The 23,964-nt window shown below is 38.8% G+C and overlaps 1 protein-coding gene across 8 annotated transcripts in view; it reads left to right on the top strand.

The window, feature by feature from the left end:
• gabra1 (gamma-aminobutyric acid type A receptor subunit alpha1) overlaps positions 1–20,196 on the top strand; it is a 33,139-nt gene extending 12,943 nt beyond the window's left edge. For all 8 annotated transcript variants that reach the window (XM_048166505.1, XM_048166502.1, XM_048166498.1 and 5 more), the window contains exons 5-10: positions 3,365–3,585; positions 3,954–4,036; positions 4,471–4,614; positions 8,410–8,562; positions 11,250–11,452; positions 16,509–20,196. In XM_048166505.1, the coding sequence (XP_048022462.1) occupies positions 3,365–3,585; positions 3,954–4,036; positions 4,471–4,614; positions 8,410–8,562; positions 11,250–11,452; positions 16,509–16,826 (1,122 nt within the window). In that variant the 3' untranslated portion in view covers positions 16,827–20,196. The remainder of the gene's footprint in view (positions 1–3,364; positions 3,586–3,953; positions 4,037–4,470; positions 4,615–8,409; positions 8,563–11,249; positions 11,453–16,508) is intronic.
• Positions 20,197–23,964: the final 3,768 nt, after the last annotated feature.

Below are 23,964 nucleotides of genomic sequence, written 5' to 3' on the forward strand. Positions count from 1 at the left end.
TAAAACTAAATATTTGTTAAGACCATGCCTTGCCATTTTAATTTATTTAGAGAAGACTTTAATATGCTAACTGATGTTTATTCACATGTTCTAAGCATTCATTCAGTCTATTATCTCTGTTGTTTTGTGGTGCAAACTGCCTCATTCAGTTTCAGTCTCCCTGCACACGTTTACCCCACCAGATGGGATATGGCTCTGATTGTTATTATTTTGTCTTTATTATATTTACTGATAACTTTCTATTCATGCTGTTTTAATCCCTCATTTCTTTAATCAAACTTGTCACTTTACCTTCTTTGAATTGTATCAAATGCCCTTCTAAAAAAAAAAATAATAATAAAAAAGAGACATTCCAATGGTCTTTACTTTTCAAAATTAGTCATAAAACATAATAGCTCCTGGTAAGAGGTGCATAAGGGCTAGCTGGCATGTTAGCTTAGCACAGCATCAAAGATGACAATTTATGACATTAAAAACACGTTTTTTTTTGCTCCAAACTCACTTTATAACATTAGTCTAGTGTTTTAAATAACCTTGTGTGATCACATGTGGCTTCTCACCACAAAATGAGGCAGAAAATATATTATTTTATAGTATTCTGCACTATGATAAAGGCTATGCCAGTGTCATTTTCATAACGTCTTACACAAATTAACAAATTACTGTCACTAAATGATGTTTAGAGTAAAGGAACCGAAGGAGGGAGGAGCCATGGTGTAGCCAGCATGGAGCATGGAGCCAATGTGGAGCTGATTGGTTGACAGGGCGAGGTAGAGTCCAGAGTCCTTCCAAATTGCAAGGTGGAACCTGTAGAGAAGGAGACAAAGGTCTGAAGTGTAGATGGGGCTAGATGGCAGAGGCAGAGGAGGTGGGAAAGGGAGACTGAGTGGGAGCATAAAAAAATGACACAGACTCAGTGCTGGGCGACAAAACAGACTTAGTGCTGAGTGATGAAACAGACTTGGTGCCAGGCGACTAAACAGACTTGGTGCTAGTAGACGAAACAGACTTGGTGCTGGGCAGCAGCATCAGTGAAGAAGGAGACTTGGAACTGGACGACAAAGGAGAATTGGACCTGGATGATGAAGGAGTCTTTAAACTGGACGTCTAAAGAAGTTTGGAACTGGAAAACAAAGGGCTGAAAGTAGCTAGCAGAGACAGGGCCAAAGAACTATATAGCATAGGCAGAGGAGGTGGGACTGGGAGGCTGGGTGGGAGCATCAACAATGACACAGGCTTGGTGCTGGATGACGAAACAAACTTAGTGCTGGGCAGCAGCATCAGTGACAAAGGATACTTGGAACTGGAGGACGGAGACTTGGAACGTAATGACGAAGGAGACTTGAAACTGGACAATGAAAGAGACTTCAAAAAAAGCTTGAGCTCAGAGACAATCGTGGCCTCAGGGTTTAACATCATTAAGAGAAGGATTGCTGGCTCACACACCTGGTCAGACTTGGCTCTCTTAGGTACTGGTTCTGCAATGGGGTCTAGCTTTACATCCCCTCTGTGATTTGGCTCTGTTGTCATGGCAGGCTCTGGCTCGTGCTCCGTTGGGGGTGCGGCTACTGGTGCAGTGTGCACTGAGTCAACTGCGGGTACTGGCGAAGAATGATCCTCCTCACTCTCACGATGGTGTAGGGCAGGTGTGCCCAACCCTGTTCCTGGAGATCCACCTACCTGCAGAGTTCAGCTCCAGCTGAACACACCTGTCTGTAATTATCAAGTGCTTCTGGAGATCTTAATTAGCTGATTCTGGTGTGTTTTATCACGGTTGGAGCTAAACTTTGCAGATAGGTAGATCTCCGGGAACAGGGTTGGGCACCCCTGGTGTAGGGGGATCCACACTCTAAAAGCATTCAATCGACAAACGCCTGGAACATCTCTTGATGGCTGTCTCCAGGTAGGTCTGAATCAGCGGAGTAAAGTGCGGCTGCCCAGTGATGGCCCTCCATAAGGAGAGGGGCATTCCAAAATTTCACGCAGAGGATGTCGTCATCGTAGTGAACGAGATGGAGCAGATCTAAAAACCTCTGTGAGGGAAAGATCCCTCTAGGAGAGGAGGAGGATCTGAACTCCTGCTAGATCCATTCATTCGGTCTGATCGTCTGTCACGCTAGGGTTGCAGTAAGGATGAGTAGAGGCTGAATCTAATTGCAAGAAGTTGATTTTTAATGAAAACAAACCCAAAATAACACTTCTCAGATTCTCAGAATACAAAAACATGGCAAACAGAACAACAAAATACAGATGAGATCAGACAAAGAACACTAGAAACAGGAGGCTAACAAAGGATCATCAAAGGGAGGAAAAATAAAGGCAACTTAATCAAACAATGAACAACCATAGCAGCAAATGCAGAAAACAGAACAGGAAATGGTGGAAAACCAACTCAGAATACAACTCAAACTAAAATCAAACAAAATGTGACATTATGGACATACTGATTTTTTTGTTTTTTGTTTATTCTACATAATATATTTTGCATAATGAAATATCCTGCAGACATACAGTACAGTGTCAGATATTAACTTGATCAAATCACATTTCTCCTGTCAAACATAAGTTTCTTCATAAAGCAACTGTAAATATGGTCTATTTCATAAAGTTTTTTTTTTTTTTTTTACATTTCATTCATCCAGTTATGTAAGTTTACCCCTGAATAACTGGCTGTATCAGTGTCAGTGTTGGGTGTAATGCATTACAAAGTATTTACAGTTATTTCTGATGTAACTGCATTAAATACTGTAAAGACTATAGAACTATTCTATAAGCAATAGTGGATTTTACATCAGAATTTAACATCTAATGTTAAAATGTATGTTTTTAATGTAACCTTCACCTCATTAAAAGAGGTGTCTATCCTTGTTCAACTGGTCAAAGTAGTAATGCAATACTTTTTAGACAGAGTAGCTAGTTATTAATTACTTTTTTAGAGTAACTTATCCAACACTCATTGTCATAATGGATGATCATTTGAAAATGAAAATGAAAAGAAAAAAAAAATGCTCACAGCTATGAAAATCAGAAGTTAGAATGATTTATGCTGTTAATTATAGCCACCAATGCTTCAGAAAGCTCATGGCTCCTCCTGTAACTGCGGTTTTACTGAAATTACTTCACAACAATTACTCTACAAGTATCAATTAGAATCCTAAAAAAGTATTTGAGGATAAATGAAGAAAAAGCTTGTTTTGTCACATTCTGAGCTTACCTGGTGGCTGTGAACTATAATTGAATGTAACATTTTTTAAAGAAAATATACTCTAACTAACAAATTCTTTACTGAAACTAATCTACATAAACATTTAAGCTACATTTGAAAATATTATAAAAATTAAACTGACAATATGTTGTCCTGTAGGAGTACACCATAGATGTGTTCTTCAGGCAGAGCTGGAAGGATGAGAGGCTGAAATTCAAAGGTCCAATGGCAGTGCTCCGTCTCAACAATCTCATGGCTAGCAAAATCTGGACCCCTGACACATTTTTCCACAATGGCAAGAAGTCAGTCGCCCATAATATGACCATGCCTAACAAACTTCTACGGATCACAGAGGAAGGAACTCTGCTTTACACCATGAGGTGAAGCTGCTACTTGTTTTTCATCTGTTTAGCAAGAACGACCTTTTCCTTTTAATATTGGTGTTTTGTCTGTATATATAAATATATATAAATATTATATAAATATTTGTTTATATTTAAAAATATAAATTAAATATATATTAAAACAACAACAAAAAGGTGTGCATATTAAATAACATTGTGGTAATGCTTATATTTGAATAATCAGTGACTGCATATAAGGTGAATTCCATATCAATGCATCACTTCACATTGCTTAATAAGTTACATAGAAATAATACCAACTGTATTTCTATCAGTTTTGAAAAGGGATGTTGTTACTGGTTATTAAATAAATATTGTATCCCACCTTCTCTCTTGTCTCTCAGGCTTACAGTCAGAGCTGAATGTCCGATGCACTTAGAGGACTTCCCAATGGATGCCCATGCTTGCCCTCTCAAATTCGGCAGCTGTAAGTGCTGTGCTGTTTTACTTCTTTTTTTTTTTTTCTGTAGAAAGTTCAGTAGCTAAACTTAGTAGCTGTGAGCAAACGGGACTTTCTATTAGGTCCACAGAGTGTAGAGATCATCTCTGACATAGCACCTCACATACCTGAGTTCACACAACCAGCTGGACAGATTTAGCAAACTCTACCCTGACCCAACTAATCCTTGAAAAGAAAGAACAGATGTGTCTGTGCCAGAGGAAGAATGAGGAAGAAAAGACACATGAATAAAAAACAAGCTTGAGACTCAAAGCCACAAGGCTCTAAATATTTCAGTGTCTGCTGCGTCTCTACTGTGCTTGAGAATCCACTGCAGTATATGACCCCAGGAAGCACTGACAGCTGACAAGTGACTTCTTCACTCTAAACAGTTTGTTTTGTGTTTTGTTTGTTTGCACCAGATGCCTACACAAAGGCTGAAGTGGTGTATGTATGGACACGAGGGGCAGCACAATCTGTGGTTGTGGCTGACGATGGCTCCCGCCTCAACCAGTATGACTTGATGGGACAGACTGTCGACTCGGGTGTGGTGCAATCCAGCACTGGTGCGTTTTTCTACCATTAAATTGAGCTAAATAGTATTACGTTTTTATACTGTGGTTATATTTGAGCAACTTTACCCCAAAGTATCATGCCCATAATTTTTCTAGTAGATATTATTATTATTATTCTGTTCCCTTTTTTACTGGCCAGTTCAGACTTTTCCTCTATTTTATGTCCTGCTAAATTCTTCAGATGGCAATTCTATTTTGCTTTTCAGTAAGCACAATACTGGATTGTGAAAAGTAGCATTATCTGGAAAAATCATCCTCTATTTTAGGAACCATATTTGCATACAGACCATTTGATAAACATCCTACTAAGATCAGATTCATATACATTCTAAATCATAAACATCTCCTGAATGTTGTTCTAATATAAACTAGGAATAGTTTTGCACATGAGCAAATGCATGGGAAAATGAATTAGTGTTTCATGGACTTGAGTTTGTATTTCCTTGTTTCCCCTGTTTTGCTCTTGTTTCCTTTGCCCTAGTTGCTAGTTTCTTTTCATGGTTACCTATCTTTTTCACCTGTCTTGAACCGGGTTAAATACTTAACCTGAGACGTTCCCTTTCGTGTGGAACTTGATGCTGCATCTTGGCACTGACGCTATGGGAAGTTGAATACCAACTCCACCATGCCCTGGGTGGGCACAAAGAGCCTGCACAAAAGGCTGTAAGCACAGCCTTTGTTGAGCACTGACTTGGACTTGGATCAACCCTGAAGGACTCAAGAACCTGGGGTTGAATCCAAACTGTAAAACCTGATGAATGTTTGTGGAGACAAACAGCCTGCTGCAGCACATACATCATGAAGTGATGCACCCTCAGCAAAGGCCTTGGAAGAGGCTTTACTCCTAGTGGAGTGACCCCTACAGGTGAAGTCATATCTTGTCGGAGATGGTGATAGCATCAGTGATGTAATGCAAGATGCATAGCTTGGTGACTTTATTTTTTTCTATTGTGACCACCAAAAGAGACCAGAAGCAGAGAGGATCTATGCCACTGGCCTGAGCGGTGGTCATAGATCCTCAAAGCACGGACCAGACATAACAGATGCAGATTTTCTTGCTTTTGCGTCTCATGAGGTGGAGGGAAGAAAGCCTGCAAGACAACTGACTGACCAGCCATAGAAGGAACTTTTGGAATATAGTCTGATCTAGGGTGTAGTATAGCTCTGATATCACCTGGAGCAAAGTCTAAGCAGGAGGAGGCTACTGAAAGGGCCTGCAGGTCTCCTGCTCTCCAGAATTGTGTCAAAGCTAACAATAAGGCTATTTTGAAAGTCATCATTTTGTCTGGGACTGATTCCAAGGCCTCAAATGATCTCTGTTTTGGAGAAAGCACACTCTTCTTGAGGTTCATCCTAAGCCCCAAACACTTCATATGAGCAAGCAAAAGTTCTCGATGTTCTGCTTCTAGCTCTTTCAACTGGGCTAATATCAACGAGTCATCGATATAATTGAATACATGGATTCCCAAGAGTCGCAGCAGTGCCAGAGCAGCATCCATGCACTTGGTGAACATGCATGGGAACAGAGCTAGACTGAAAGGAAGCGCTCAATTTTGGTAAGCTTCATCCCCGAAAGCCTCCCAAGGCCTCAAATGGGGCCTCTCATAAGGCTCATAGGACCAATAGTAGGTACCAGGATGACACTAGTGACCGGCAGATAGGCCACAGCTGACTGGCACAGTGCAAGAACTGAGACACCCCCCCCCCCCTCTGCCAAAGGCCACGGCTGGTCAGCCATCGAGAACTGCACCCCAGCCTGTGAGAGTGGTGTGCATTGTGAAAGATCTCCTGGCTTAGCTTGAAGTCTCTCATAGTAAGGATTGAATCTACACGTGCAGGGGGCAAATGTGCCTGCATTGTGGTCGAATCCCACACTTTACCTAGAAAAGTGGATCTCTTTTTGGGGGAAAGCACACTCTTCTTGAGGTTCAGCCTGAGCCCTAAACGCAAGTTCTTGATGTTGTGCTGCTAGCTCTTCCAACTGGGCTAACATCAACCAGTCATCTATATAATTGAATGCATGAATGTCCTGGAGTCTCAGCGGTGCCAGAGCAGCATTCATGCACTTGGTGAACATGCGTGGGAACAGAGCAAGGCCGAAAGAGAGCGCTCAATTTTGGTAAGCTTCACCCCCGAATGCAAACCTGAGAAACATCCTGTGTTCTGGCAAGATCTGTGAAAATATGCATCCTTTAAATCTATAGTCACAAACCCATTACCCATTGAATTTGTGGCACTTTTAGTTTCACGGTTAACATCTTGAACCTGTATGTCTGAAAAGTATGGTTCAGGCCCAGTAGATCTAAAACTATGTCTCCTTCTAGGAGGGCTACATGTTCTATGGCACCTTTTGCCAGAGCACAGTTCTTATTTGAAGCATTCTTTGTCTCCTTCCTGGCATACTTTCATTACCATTACTCCTTGGAAATGAGATGGACAACTGAATCCTGTAACCTTTGTTACAGTATTCAGAACCCATTAAGAGGCATCGGGCAGAAGTTGCCATGCTGCCGTGAAGTCTGACAGGATTTCTTTTTCAATAGAACTGGTCTTTTCGGTGCAGGATCAGATGCAGAAAGCACAAGTTCCTCGTTTTGGTCTGAAGAATTTGCAGAATAAGCTTCAAGATAAAAAATGTGGTCCTCTGCCAACTCAACCTGTGATCCCCATGACTGGAGATGCCATGCTGCCTCAGTGGCAGCAGAACCGGTGTGAGTCCTGATGATTTCATAGACACCCAACACAATGGAGGATTGCAGACACGCATTCATTAAACATACGGCTTCTGAAGACAAAAAAGCTCTCAACGCTCATATCCAGTCCCTCAGGATCAGATGTAGAAAGCATGAGTTACTCGTTTTGGTCTGAAGAATTCACAGCTTCGAGATAAAAAAAAAAAATGTGGTCCTCTGAGTCAGTGGAGAGCGTGTCTCAAACTCTGTCTCTACCAACTCAACCTGCGATCCCCATGACCGGAGTTGCCATGCTGCCTCAGTGGTAGCAGAACTGGCATGAGTCCAGATGAATTTCACAGACACACAACACAATAGAGGATTGCATACATGCATTCAATAAACAAACAGCTTCTGAAGACAAAGAAGCTGTCAACGCTCATTTCTGGCATCTGTTTATGGACTCTGTGACATGCCACTCTACATTCAACCAATCACATTGGCGTGTTTGGACACATGCTTCAGACACCGGCTCACACGGAACATTATAACGCAATGTTGACTCAAAAGGGAACTACATGAAATCTTCATTAACTGTCCATTTTAAATATATTGTTTTAGAAGATGAGTAAATCATTGAATAGTCATAGAATTGCTTTTGATGTAAATAGATTGTTTTGTTAGTTTTTTCCCCCTCTTTCTTTTTCATATAATTAAACATAAGTCTATTGGTGGGCTGCAGTCCACAGATTTCCATCTTACAGTTGAGTTTGTCAGTCTGTTAGTCTAAAAATGACATAAATTCACAATTGTAAGTCATCTTGGAAAGCCCCCTAATTGAGAACCACTGGTGCAATTTGATTAGACTTGAAGACTCAAACATGAAAGTATCTCTTCAAGCTCGATTTATTCAGAGGTTAGGGAAATCCCTTATTATGCATTTATGTATGGATCAGGGGCCATGATTAATTGCATTAATTTCATGTTCATTTCTTTATAATAAACCATGGTACATTAACATGTTAAATTGACTGTCCTAATATACACACTAATTAATGTTTATAGTACTTCTTTCAAAACTTTCTCACTTCAATCTCTTTCTCTACACTTTCAGGAGAGTATGTTGTCATGAAAACACATTTCCATCTCAAAAGGAAGATTGGTTACTTTGTCATCCAGACGTATTTGCCATGTATCATGACCGTGATCCTGTCCCAGGTGTCCTTCTGGCTAAACAGGGAATCTGTCCCTGCCAGGACTGTGTTTGGTGAGTGTCCAAATTGTTCAAGTTAACCATTCAATGTTAGCACCACTCTACAGCAGTCTCCAACTCTTCAACATCTTTTTTCCCAAAATCTTCAAATCTTCAAATCTAGTGAGCTGTTTTACTGTCTAGGTAGCTACTTTCTAAATCGGCATCCTACATGAAATTGAATCTCATTAATTATTGATTTGGAATAATCTACCCAGGCAGCAGCTCCTTGCACTACAAAAACAGTGTTCCTCATGAGACATAAAAAAACACAAAAAACTCAACTTACAATTGATTCCAAAGAGTCTGATGTTAGCATGTTGCCAAGACCTCATCCATCATTATTTAGCTCATTACAGTGAGTTCTGGGATTTCCGTCTCAGCGAAGTATACCTGTGATGCTGCCTTAGATTAGATTTGGCCAAGACAATGTATCTTAGAAGGCAGCATTATGGAAAGTACAAGCTGACAAGAATAATTATTACGGGTATACAGGGAAGTACTGTTGTATCTGTATATGTAGCAATGGCAAAATTATTTAAAACTCCAAATAATTATTATTTTTTAACAATAATACTAAATGGTAAATAAAAGGGGGAAAAAGTTCTTTAGTAGAGTACTTAGGTTTCATTTGCATGTGGGGTGGGTGGGACATGTCCCCACCATTGTTAGATTCGATACTGTCTCTATCTCTTTTTGAAAGCCATTAATAGCTTGCACCCATGTACAGCACACAGAAATAGCACCGATCCCACATTACTCATAATTTAATTCATACATGTTACACAAAATACAATTGCACCAAAGTCATTCAGTGGTCATATGGTCGGCCAGTTTAAACAGATGGAACAGGGTTTGGGGTTCTTGCTCTAATTTTGCATGAAAAAATCAACATCTTTCCATTTCTTATTTGGTCTTGAAAAAGTTTACTTTATTTATAATAACGTTATAGTCAGTTTTTTTTGTAGTCAGTAAGTCAATAAGTCCCTAATTTTTCTCAATGGTTTTCAACACTTTATTAAAAGGTTGCATGCATTGATTATTAGTTCTTTTAGAAGAAGCCTGCAAACTGCAAAAGCATAAATCCTTAATATGGGAGTGAGCACAACAGTATTCAAAGTTTTAAACTGTGCCAGGAGGATTCTGTGTGTCTGTGTAATGTATTATACAATACATATCAGAGAGAAAATATTTTGTTCCTCTGTCAGCTTGTTGGGCTACCCTTGTATTAAGTCTCCTGACTGGGCACTCCGAATTCCCAAGTGTTTGCATGTTAGACCAAAAGAAATAAAAAGTTGCATCTGAGAGCTGTCTATGCCTTAGTTCTTGCTGGTTAGCTTTACAGCAGCCTTGCAAAACTACATTTGTTTTTTTCAGTTTTGTGAACTTGTTTTCTACAAATGCACTTTTGATTGAAAAATGACCTATTTAAAAAAAATAGCCTATTTTGTTGACAAAAACTATTTACACTAACTTTGATTGCCATTGATTGGTTGAGCCATCCATTAAAAGGTATTTAAATAATAAAAAATAATAAAAAAAACATATAAAAAAAATGTAGTTTGGCATAATCGTTCATTATTATTTTCTATAAAAAAGAGAAGTATTTTGTTTTAAAATATTCTTATTTGAGAGAAAAAAAAAAAAAAAACGTGTTTGTTTAAGAATATGTATCAAGCTATATCCAACAAACAGGAAGCTATTGTTTTCAGATAATGACACAATGGAAACCAGTGTGACCTCCAGGTGTGAAAAATGTCTGAAGTCTGTATACAGTAATGCCAAATTACTGTTTAATGATGCTAGAAACACCATCTGAGGTGCTGTGTCACCAGTGCCTCAAAAGGATGCATCTCCACCATCACTCCCTATATTTCTACAAAGGAAATCATTGCAGTAACAGAGTATAACAGTTATGCTGTGTCTCATTCCCTGATCAGTGAAACAGGGTTACATAAGTTTCCTAAGAAGTATTTCCTACTAAAGCAAGGCGGTATTTGACTCTAGTTAAGTGTATCCATATCAGACTGGTATGAACATTGAATGTTTAGGAAAGGTAAATTTATAAAGTGACAAACTAAGATTAATTAATGTTGTAAAGCAGTTTTATTTGGCCAGTGAAAACATTGGACATTTTTTCATTGTACTTTTGTCAGTTAAATAAATGTTCAAGAGAATGAACACATCACAGATTCTTGATTTTACTATAAATAAATAAATACAGACATGTAAAGTGACCATTTTTTTATGTTCTATTTAGGGATGTGTAAATCTGAAATATATATCAGAAGAGCATATCACAATCTTGTAATAGATATCACAATAATAGACTGGTGTGAAAATAAATCAAAATATGAAATATGGCAGTCTTTGTGGATCATTGTACAGAAAATACTAAAGAAATTAACATAAATATGTAGAGATGTTGTAAGCAGAATTCCATCCAAAAGTAATAAGAACAGATTATATCATAATTTAGAAAGCAAAGTGCATATACAATTCTCAAAGTAGATATTGAATTTGCTTACTACTCTGCTTCAAACAAAAATCTAAATCTCTTTTAAAGAAGGTATTAACCTAGCAAACAAATCCGGCAATCAATCTAATAGCATTTAAACACTATTTTGTTTTCTAGCAGACTGATAAAACCCTGACATGTACTTGCTTAATGCAGGCGCTTTCCATATGCTTTCTCCTTGCAGGAGTGACCACTGTCCTTACCATGACTACCCTAAGTATCAGCGCGAGAAACTCTCTCCCCAAGGTGGCCTATGCCACAGCCATGGACTGGTTCATTGCTGTTTGTTACGCCTTTGTCTTCTCGGCTCTCATAGAGTTTGCCACGGTTAACTACTTCACAAAGAGGGGTTACGCCTGGGATGGGAAAAGTGTGGTGCCAGAAAAGGTAAAGTCATTTCAGTTTTCTAATAAAAGAAAAAAAAAAGAAGCTTTTACACGAATGGAGATAAATGTCATTAAAAGATTAGTTTATTGAAAAAAATAAGAAGAAAATGAAAATTCTGTCATAATTTTCTCACTCACGTTATTGTGTTTCTTATGATATTTTGAAGTTGTTGTTCCATACACTGAAAGTATATATATATATATATATATATATATATATATATATATATATATATATATATATATATATATTATGGTATTTTGGAAAGTTCAAAAAATAATTATATGTTATGTTATAGTCTATGAGCCAGATTTACTAACAGCTTAACTCATTTTGCCGCTGACATGGCTGTGATAGTTGCTGCTAAGAGGAAGCACCGCAGAGAACAGAGAGCAAGTGGTAGAAGGGAGAAAATTTTCTCCACTCGTAAACATTTATTTGGAATGCCAGATGAAGACGTTATCCAAACGTGTTGTTTGCCAAGCTACATTATTTTTAATTTGCTGTGCCTGAGTTGTTAGTAGATCACCCACACCTGATTATCATTGGTTCCGTTAGTTTGCGACCCTACGCTAATTTGTGCTGCTCTTGATAGATTGCTTTGCTCATATTGGAAATGAGCTGGCTGTGTTTGTTCTTTAATTTGCAAATGGTCAGTAGATGACCCGCAGAACTTTCCACTCCCATTGGCGCTTTTATGTGATTGCAGTGTAATGCTAATTTGTCCTGTTTAGTAAATTTGGCCCTTTGTTCTTGTGAAACCATACAATAGATTTGTTTGAGTAATAGATGGAAATGCATCATTATTGCAAAAAAATAAATAAAATTTTTGCTTGTGCATATAAATAAAACATGGCACTTTTACTTGTGTTCCATCCAAAGGGGATCAAAGTTTGTTTTGCATAGTCTAGTTTGGTTGTTTTGCATGGTCCAGTTAGCTCAGTTATCTGGTAGATTTCTTAACTACACGTTTTGGCTGCGAACAGTCTTTCTCTGTTTACAGGCATTCACAAATATGTGTGTAAAATGATGGAATCAGATATATCACTGCTCAGATAATTGATAGTGAATGGTCTGGCACTGTATATGTTCTTGTTTACTCAGCTAATCAGTATTGTCATGACGTCATTTGTCAGATGGCATTTAGATTCAAGGTAAAAAAGAATTGGCTGCAAAACTGAGTGGTCATGATCAAACTTAGGAATGTCTTGGTTACTGTTGTAACCTCCATTCCCTGATGGAGGGAATGAGATTTGGTCAACAGTATTTCCCTGACATTTCAGCAGGTACTTCAATGTCTACATCCCATCATTCCCTATCTGTTAGTTACTTCGACCTGGTGTTGATGTGATGACACTAGAGTCCCCAATGGAAATCGCCACAACCGCTAAACTGAGTTACGAAGTCCTGGCAATGCAGCAAACCACTGTGTGCTGGTAACAGGTGCACTCGTGACAATGTACCCTACCCAGCGCCCCACGTAAGCCATGTGGTCATCTGTACCATTGAAAGGGAACTACTTACAATGGGAGTAGGTCACTTCAGCTGGATTTCCTTTTGACCTTTTCTGTTCTTCGTTTTTTATTTATTTTGTTTGTTTTTTTTTTTTCAAGAAAAAAAAAACTACAGCTGTTGCAGACCAGATCACTGAGGAAGCACTCTTCCTCCCAGGAGGGAGAAAACACACTATGGAGACCATATCACATGGACTTCCCTCCCGGGGAAGTACCACATGTAGGAAGAAGTCCCTGCGGTAGGACTGTTATCACGTCAGGGAGGGGAAATGTGCTCTGTGCAAGGGGTACACCCGGCCAGTTGTCTGCAGTTTTACCTGCTCATATCTGACAACACACAGGACGAAACTGGCACTACACAGAGATTGTAAAATCATAGGTGTCACCCAGCCCGTGGCTCTGCAAATGTCTGTTAGCGAGATGCCATTGGCTAATGCCCAGGGGTGCGTTTCCCGAAAGCATCGTTGGTGAACTATGGTCGTAAGTCCCATTGAACTCTATTGGTAATGACGGAACTTACGACCATAGTTCGCTTTGGGAAACGCACCTCAGGACGACACAACACTCCTCAAGGAGCGTGCTCGTACTCCAAAGAGGCATGACACACCTTGTGCTTGATATGCCAGGGCTATAGCATCCACGATCCAGTGTGCCATCCTCTGTTTGATGTCAGCCTTCTTCTTCTGCAGAGAACAAAAGACAAAGAGCTGCTTGAGCTTCTGAAGCTCTGCATGTGGTCTGGATAAATGTGCAGGGAGTGTACTGAACACAGCAATGATAAGGCTGGGTCGGCCATGTTTCTTGCCAGCACTTGCAAGATCCCCACTTGGTCCCTAAAAGGGGTAGTGGGAACTTTGGGCACATAGCCCGACCGGGGTCTCTTGATCATGTGAGAGTATGCTGGCCCGATCTCAAGGCACATTGCAATGCCTGTAGGTCCCTAATCCTCTCGACGGAGTCAAGCACAGTCTGGAGTGCCATCTTCAGTGACAGGGCATCCTGCTCAACTGACTCTACTGGCTCAAAGGGGGCTCTCTGTAGGACCAGCAAGACTACAGAGGGATATCATGAGGTAATAAGGCATGGCCTTGGAGGATTCAACCTCCTGGCGCCTCTAAGGAACCTGATGATCAAGTCATGCTTCCCTACTGATCTAAAATTTGCTAAGGCAGCCACATACACTTTAAAGGTGTAAGGGAACAGCTGACCCTTCAGCCTCTCCTGCAAGAAGTAAAGGCCTGACCCAACTATGCATCTCTGTCGATCTTCCCTCAGCAAGCACACCAGTTAGCAAACAGACTCTACTTCAGGGCATAGGCCCGCCTTGTAGAGGGGGCTCTACCGCTGGTGATAGCCCACTTAAGTCTTCAGCATTCCATCCAAGGGCCAGACATGGAGTGGAATAGTGGGAGGATTCTTGGGAAGCAAACAGGTCTACCTGTGCATTGCTGAATCGAGTCAAGATCAGCTGGACCACCTGGGGGTGGAGTCTCCACTCTCTTTGAGACAACACCTCGTAACAGCATGTCCACTGCGCAGTTGAGTTTGCTTGGAATATGAGTGGCTCACAGTGATTTTAGTTGTAGCTGACTCCAGTGGTGATGGTGGGCGAGTTGCGACATGAGCAACTGCCCTGACGGGTTATAGTCACTGTGTTGTCCGTCCAGACCAATACATGCTTACCTTGGATCAACAGCCTAAACCTCCGGAGGGGCAGCAATACTGCCAGCAACTTGACTCAATTGATGTGCCAGGCAGTCAAGGGCCCATCCAAGAGCCCAAGGATGTGCACACATTGCATATAGCACCCCAGCCTGACTTGGAGGTAACTGTTGTGACAACAACGTACCTGGACACTTGTTCTAGGGGAACCTCAGCCCATAAAAATGCAAGGTCTGTCCAAGGGCTGAATGTAAGCATTAGGATTAGCCAGTTGTCAATATGGGGCAAGGGCAGCCTCTGTGACTTTCGTGAAGAAGCAAGATGACAGGGAAAGCTTGAAACGGAGGTCCTTGTACTGATATGCCTGACCCTCAAAATAAAACCGAAGAAATGGTCTGAGTCGAGGTAGAATCGAGACATGGAAGTACGCTTCCTTAAGGTCTATCACTGTGAACCAGTTCTGTAGGAGAACGCATATCAGAATCTGTTTCTGCATCAATGTCATGAACGGGAGTCTGTGTTGGGCCTGATTTAGAACACGTACATCTAGGATTGGTCTCAACCCACCGCTTCCCTTTGGTACAATTAAGTAAGGGTTGTAGGAACACATCTCGGCTGGAGGGACAGGATCTATTACAATCTTCGCCAAGAGGACTGCAATTTCTGCACACAGGACAGGAGCTTCTTTATCTGCCACAGAGTTAAATAGGACGTCACTGAACCTGGGTAGGTGGCTGGAAAACTGAATTGCATAGCTGAGTCTGATTGTCCTGATGAGCCAGCACAATGGGTTGGGAAAGTGTCAACCATGCCACTAGACTTCTGAAGCGGAGCATTGACCACCACATCGGAAGGCATAGCCTACCAGATCTGTGACTGTGAGTGCATATAGACATCTACCTTTCTCCGTGTATCCTGACTGCAACTGGCCTGAGATGGGCGAGGAAGCTGTGCATCCCCCTGACACACTGTACCTTCCAGAGTGGGGATTTGTGTAGGTCACGGTTGAACATGAGGAGGCAAGGTATGGCATGCTCATATCGCAAACTGTGCAACCCAGGGAAGGAGCAAACTGCTACACACTGCTCCCTGGAAAAGAACAGCCTCTGCCATCCCTGGGTTGCCCGTCTCAGGGACGTTTCGAAGTGTTCCTCAGGTTCTTGGTGGTCACCTGATTGATGGGCGGCAGCTCTTTCCAGCGGGAGGCTCTACGCTGCGGCCGGGCTGTGGGTTCAGGCTGTGGCAGAGTTGGTGTGGCAGCCACAGGCAAATGCACTTGGCAAAGGGCAGATGGGGTGCATGCTCTCAGCGGCCTGTAGGTGGTGCTGGAGTTGTGCCGAGGCAAGATGTGTTTAATAGACTTTGTCTGCTTCTTGACTGCTGAGAACTGCTGGGCAAAGTCCTCAACAGTGTCGCTGAAGAGGCCACACTGTGAGATGGGGGTATAGAGAAAGTTAACTTAAGTTAAGTATCAGAGGTGTTTGGGGCTCCCAAGTGTGACCCCTAGTGTCATCACATCGACGCCACGTCAAAGTGACTGACAGACAGGGAAGCCTTTTTCCGAGTGGAAAAATATGATTATTTCTGAAACTTTCTAATACTTATAACTTTCACATGATTATGAGAAAGATGTCTGTTCTTCACATAAAAATCACTGACTTGGAATGGAACTTGTTTTGTTGTTGTTGTTTTTGCTTTTACTTTTTGCGCTAAGTTCATTCTATTGATGACAGAATTTCTTTCTTTCTTTTTTTTTTTTTTTTGGTTAACTTCTTTAAAAAAGGGCGTAGTAGAAAAATAATAAATATATGAAGAAGAATCTTAAATACTCTAGTTAGGTTTACAGCTGATGACATACTTCCTGTTGACCTCCTTTACAGCAAAAGAAGAAGAAGGAGTCATTGCTGAAAAAGAACAACACCTACACTGCTGCAACAGCAACAGCTTTTGCTCCGAACATTGCCAGAGACCCTGGTTTGGCAACTATTGCTAAAAGTGCCCCCCCTCCCCCAACCGAGCCCAAGGAAGAGCCGAAACCCAAACCTCCCGAGGCAAAAAAGACCTTCAACAGTGTGAGCAAGATCGATAGGATTGCCAGAATAGCCTTCCCGTTGCTTTTCGGAACCTTTAACTTAGTGTATTGGGCCACTTACTTGAATAAAAAACCCAAATTACAGGGTGCCGTGCAACCACACTAAGTCTCTCTCCTCTGTCTTTTTCCCCATATATTTCTAAACAATTACGAAAAAAGTGAAAAGAAACAATTTGTCTCAAATTTGTTTCAATGTTAGTCAAGTTCCCACTTTCAAGTTTGTGTCAACATATGTAACATACTGTATCTTCCTATATGATAAAGAGAGGGACTGCATTATGTACAAACCACTGCATTGGAAGGGAACGAGACACTAGTAGAGTGTCTAAAGTGGACCATCGAAACAGTGTAATAATCATAGTTTAAAACTCATTTCCTTAAGAAATAGATCACCTATAAATACATTTTATGTCATTATATACTCTCTTTCATGTTGGTCCAATCCTGTATGATCTTGTAGAACACAAAATGAGACTCTTTGCTCTTTTTGTTACAATGGCAGTTTAGTGAAAATGTCTGTCCAGACCTGAAAAGGACAAACACACCAACAAGCACCATAAAAGTAAAAATATACCATACACTTCATTCCAAGTCTTCTAAAGTCCCGTTCCTCACAAGAAGCTACCACAAGGCTTTAGAAGATTTACAGTATAAATTTTGTATAGAATATTTTTATGGTGCTTTCATTGTCTTTTTTTATGTGGTGACTATGTAGGTGTATGTGCAAAATTAAAAAAAAAAAAAAAAAAAAAAAAAACTTATACTTCTGTGTTCCAGAAAAAAACAAAACAAAATAAAAAACAGCCTACAGTTTGAGTAAATGGGGGAACTATTCTAAGATGTTTATTTCAACGTTTAAATATGTTTTTGCATTACATTAGCAATGTACATGGAATAAGTTTGCATGGGTGAAGCTTTTCTATGCCCAATCAACAGCTTGATTTAAACTGTCATGTGTTTCTCTGTTTTCTTTAGCCTGTGTTTTAGATCTTATGTCATTTGACATATTCTACTAGGGTTCCATTAACAGCAATAAAAAATTGTCTCAGTGGAGAAAAAAAAATACTCATGGATATAAAAATTGAAGAGAACTAAAAAAAAAGATTAAAGTCTATATCATAAAGCATACTATTTATTTAGTTTTCATGTAAATATAAAGTGTTAGAGATGTCAATATTAATTTTGAGCTTTGCTAAATGTAACTACAAGGTACAAACTCAGTGCTTGCCAGAAAGAGTGATTTTGTGTTTTGATTTGTGCAGATCATTGAGAAAATTTGGGTTTGTCATTTTTTTTCCTAGATCTACTTGACACTAGTTTGGATTCGCCTTTTCATAAATGAAAACCAAGTATACGTGTGCAGTCGCACAGTTTATAAAGAGTTTAAGAGGAGGGACTACAGTAGATTCTTGGAAAAAAAATGTAAACTTCTGTCTTGATGTCAGAATGCAATTTTATATTTAGCATTAAAATAGTCTTTAGTCTTTATTTTGGTAGATGGTTTTTGAAACATTGTGGCTGGTGCACAATTATGGCATTAGGGTTTTCACTTATGTGCTGTTACTCGCTAGCATCACTTTAGTGTGATCAAGTCAGAGTGGATCAAGAGTAGTGCCTTGTATATATTTGCAAGTTGAAAGGGTACTTTCTTAGAAGGTGCTCTACTTTAGTTTGTTTTAATGTTATGGGCAACCTTTTAAAAACATCACTGAAAGAAAGTATCAGCCACACTGCCTTTTGTCTCACAAGTCATAGTGAACATATAAACATAATCCATTACAGACATGTTTGTCCCTGCTTGTTAATGCAAACTAAAAGAAAACATATCTAGGTATTATCCATGTATGTGAATACACTGTTCTACATATAAATATGTCTTGTAATGCTATAACAATGCCATTTTTTTTTTTTTTTTTTTTTTTTTTTTTTTATGTTTGTGGCATGTCAGTTGCTCAAGCACCTATTAAAAAAACAACTTATAAAGGAGTATCCTCTCTATTTTTTGATTGAGAGAGAGAGAGAGAGAGAGAGAGAAAAAAAAGTTCTTTTAAATGAAGAACTTTGACATAATCATACTTTACTTTGATGTAGCAATATAGATTAGTAAGGGCTTTTTTGTGATTGAAGTGATAAAAGGCACACCATTATGATCATTATGGTTTGAGTTGCTATTCTTGGTATGTTAATGTATGCCTAAGTTGGCAGTGCTCCTCTGTTTTTGTCAATTTGTTACTTATTTATTTAAAAATACACTTTTTTTTTTTTTTTTTTTTCCTTTTTCAAAAATTTGGAATGGATTTTTTTGGAGTATGTCACTGGATAAGGATATTTCTGGCATATTATCTGGACTTTGTGATGCAGATAAATGTCATGTTACCCCACTTTATTATATACTTTGACCTTCACAAGAACCTTTTTGATAGTACCTAGGAATTTGCTGAGTTTGTGCCAGATCGAGCAAAGACTGGAAGTTTACTCTGGGATATGTGTGAAAACAGTATGCACATGCACAGTTATGGAGTCCTTTGGAACCAGACTTTTGTGAATGCGATAAAATTTTGAGTTAATTGTGGTTTCAACTCAATATCTTATCTTGTATTGAAATAGTATATATATATATATATATATATATATATATATATATATATATATATATATATAAAATCCATGATGATACTTGTTCTAAAGATGCAGCATTTTATTTGTACCAACCTGTTGTTATGCATTTTGCACATTAGAGGCATATTTGATATTTATGTAGTCAGCTTTGTGCTATGCAAGAATAGCTTTAACTCATATTAATTAGCTTTGCACCCCTCATCACTGTCGTTTTCAATATATATTGTAAAAATTCAGTTACAAACTGTGCACCCTATTTAGCTGTGGGACTGTTTGTCATTCAGAAAATTTTAAAAAATGGGTTGTTCAGTTTTGGAATAATCCATTTCAAAGATATGGTAATGTGGCAATAAAAAAGATAGATTGAAAATAATTCATTTAGTGTATTATAATATTTACATACACATCAATTAATAGATAAAATTAGATTGTTTTGTTGCATCTAATAATATTTTTTTGATTGTGTTATGAATTAAGAATTTGTATTTTTTTTATGGAAGATTATAGCATTTCATATGCATACCAGATTGTGAAAGTGGTTTTATTTTTTGATTTTGCAGTGTACTGGATAAAACCAACACATGCTGTAATTTAAAAAACAAACAAACAAAAAAAAAAAAACTACATTTGTGCTTTGCAAAAGTTGAAGTAACTACTAACTTTAAAGGATGAACATGCGCATACATGGCCATTGGCACAAACAGCTAAGTGCACAAGTCCAGAGTGAAAGAATGATTTATTCTGTACTGTATACTGGGAAATGGCTATTGTCTTTGTAAAGGTTTGCTTTCTTAATGTTATAGCCCTGTATAATTTGATTATGTTCATTAGTCATACAATAAAAGGAAAAAAAGAAATCTACAGATTTTTGTCATTTCTGTTGCTTTCATATACTTAATCCATATGTTTAAAAATATATAAACATCATTATTGAGGGCTTTTTCTGCCTACTTATAAGGCTGTGGAAGCATGGCTGTAGGTTTGTTTGTTTGTTTGTTACGCACTACCCGACATTCTTGAAATGCTTCTTTATTAAAGGACAAGATGTGATTTAAGTCTCAGATGTCCCCAGAATGTGTCTGTTAAGTTTCAGCTTAAAATACCTCACAGATCATTTATAAATCCATGTTGTAAATACTCATTTCTGATATCAGTGAAGAACAGGCTGTTTTCATACATGTGCCTTTAAATGCAAATTAACTGCTGTGTCCCGCCCCCTCTCCATGATCACAGCTCTTGCCTCAATTGGATTCTCTGCCAAATACAAACAAGACATCTGCTTGGTTTTGATTATCAACTATATCGCCATCACTCTCACAGATAGCATAGTTCTTCTTTCATCATTAATTAAAGGTGCCCTAGAATCAAAAATTGAATTTACCTTGGCATAGTTGAATAACAAGAGTTCAGTACATGGAAATGACATACAGTGAGTCTCAAACTCCATTGTTTCCTCCTTCTTGTGTAAATCTCATTTGTTTAAAAGACCTCCGAAGAACAGGCGAATCTCAACATAACACAGACTGTTTCGTAACAGTCGGGATCATTAATATGTACGCCCCCAATATTTGCATATGCCAGCCCATGTTCAAGGCATTAGACAAGGGCAGCCAGTATTAATGTCTGGATGTGCACAGCTGAATCATCAGACTAGGTAAGCAAGCAAGAACAACAGCGAAAAATGGCAGATGGAGCGATAACTGTCATGATCCATGATATCATGATATTTTTAGTGATATTTGTAAATTGTCTTTCTAAATGTTTCGTTAGCATTTTGCTAATGTACTGTTAAATGTGGTTAAAGTTACCATCGTTTCTTACTGTATTCACGGAGACGAGTCGTTGCTATTTTCATTTTTAAACACTTGCAGTCTGTATAATTCATAAACACAACTTCATTCTTTATAAATCTCCAACAGTGTGTAATGTTAGCTTTAGCCACGGAGCACTATCAAACTCATTCAGAATCAAATGTAAACATCCAAATAAATGCCATACTCACATGATCTGACGCATACATGCAGCATGCATGACGAACATCTTGTAAAGATCCAATTGAGGGTTATATTAGCTGTGTGAACTTTGTTTATGCATTGTATTATAGTCGAGAGCTTGGGGGGCGGGGAGCATGCGATTTAAAGGGGCCGCAGCCTGAATTGGTGCATAATTAATGATGCTCCAAAATAGGCAGTTAAAAAAATTCATTTAAAAAAAATTTATGGGGCATTTTGAGCTGAAACTTCACAGACACATTCAGGGGACATCTTAGACTTATATTACATCTTGTAAAAACTGGTTCTAGGGCACCTTTTAATAATTTATTTTTCCAAAGCTATATCAGTTTACACTTCTAATGGATCATTTTCTTAGTTCACTTATCTGAAGCACACACACAGAGACAGCTGGCTATCAGACGTCAAGTCTCGTGAGTAACTTCTCTTTCACATGACAAGGTTCTGTCAAAAACACACATTTCACATAAACATAAAAAGATAAACATAAACATCTCAGTTACTTACCAGACATTGTTGCTGCTACAGCTGCTCGAGCGTGGAGGAAATGTACAACTTGCTGAGGGTGGAAACTATGGTAATGTCTGTCAGGAGCAAGGGCGGGGCCTGAACAGCGTGACATCACACTACTCAGAGAATCAAAACGGCTTGTCTAATGAGACTGCTTTGGTTTAATGGGGATTCAAAAAAAAAAACAGCCACTGGTGGATTTTTTTCATTGTAGGGTGGTCGTGTTCACACACTGCCAACACACATTCATGTCCAAACACCAATGTAAAAGTGGATTTTGCATAATAGGCGCCCTTTAAATCCAGAATGATTGGTTGATAGTATATTGATTGAAATTACAATAAAATTAATACAAACCAAAATTCTATTTAAAAAAAACCTTTACAAAAGAAAGAGTCAAATGAAGTGATCAAAAAAATTATGTAAATTGTTAAACATAAATACTAAACTAAATAAGTTTTCTTTAATGGCTACAACACACCGGCCCTTAAACACTGATTTGCAATCAGTTGCAACATATCATAAGTAGCCATAATAATTCTAGGTGAATAACATTCATAATAAATACACTTTAATTGAAACTCATAGACCATTGTATTTTATTACCTTTTACAGTCCATTTAAAAGGCCATAAGATAAAATGCAAAAGTTCATTTAAAGTCCATACATTCTTTCTTCTCTTAAAAGTCAAGAATGGGTGTGTGTATGTGGCGAATATGAACAAAACAAGATATTCTTTTACCCACCTTTTCCAAAAAGGTTTACTATGTATTACACCTATTTCCAGCATATACCAATGTCGAGGTCTTCCCTTGGGAAGAGTCACAGAGGTAAAACAGGATTGGCTCTCTTATTTCAGGGATGTGGTTTAAAGGTCAATGCCTTGAGGTTCTTTGGGTCATCTGAAGATGAGGTAATTGGATGGTCATTCAAAATGGCCTCCACTTCACAGAATGGCCAATCAAAACAGTTTAGGAGGCCACTGCCAAAAATAGGCTGTAAGAGGAATAAATACTTAACCATTAGGAAAAGGTAGGTGACTGCCCCTAAAAGCCAAGGGCCCCCTAAAATGCTTTTTATATATACGAGATGCGCATTCAGCTCAGATGCTCAAGCAGTTGCTGTGATGTCCAAGTTGAACATGCTTCTTGTGTATCCTGCTTGTAGCACATTAAAATATCATGCATCTGAATCTAAATATTGAGCAACAATGCGTATTATATTCTTATTGTTTTAAAATGATGCTTTCTCGTTTCTGTGAAGGACGCAAGTAGAGGACACATGCGCAGTTACTTTCCACACAGACTGTCAACTCTGACACCCCATAATATGTACTTCATTTTTTATTGAAATAATCCTTAAGTGTGTAAATGTATAATTTCCTTTTCATTATTTTGTTAAGTTATATTTAAATTTGTAGTGAAAAATAAATGTGTTTTAAAGTTTAGAATTACAGTGAAAATCACTCCAAAGTACCACCTAGTATCCAACCTACTCTAAAACTGTTATAACCTGTTTTAACATGAATACTGTAACCGCACTGGGGTGAAAATTATATGGCAATTCTAAGCCACCCCTTGGATAGTTCCATGTGTGATTTCACCATATAGCCTAGAGTTGCTATTTTAGGGTCTAAAACGAGGCGTCTACAACATGACAAGCCATTGTAACGTACATGAAAGATTTAGAAAAATTGGACACAACTATGGGACACAGTCATGCAGCAGCAAGCATCACAACAGAGAAAGGAACCTCACGGTTGATCCAGGTAAATGTGTGCAATTGTATAGGGCCCCATTCCTACATTTTGCCTGGGCCCCCAAATCACTAAATCCACTCCTGGATGATGGGGACAGGGTCACGGGCCATTCCCTATAACATAGGCTGCAAGGGGATGAATAGGCTGTTCATCCCCGGGACTGAAATGCTTTTTTATTAAATCCAGTGATAAATGAAAATAATAATATAGCCGCAAGCTTAAATGGCCCATGTGGATCATAGTTTGGGTTTAATGAAGCAAGTGAGCAATACATGCTGATGTCAAAAGGGACAACTGACTTCCAAAGGAAATCACATATTTCAGCCAGGAAAAAAATATTTTAA

Source organism: Megalobrama amblycephala, linkage group LG18, assembly GCF_018812025.1.
Source record: "Megalobrama amblycephala isolate DHTTF-2021 linkage group LG18, ASM1881202v1, whole genome shotgun sequence".
Classification (NCBI taxonomy): domain Eukaryota; kingdom Metazoa; phylum Chordata; class Actinopteri; order Cypriniformes; family Xenocyprididae; genus Megalobrama; species Megalobrama amblycephala.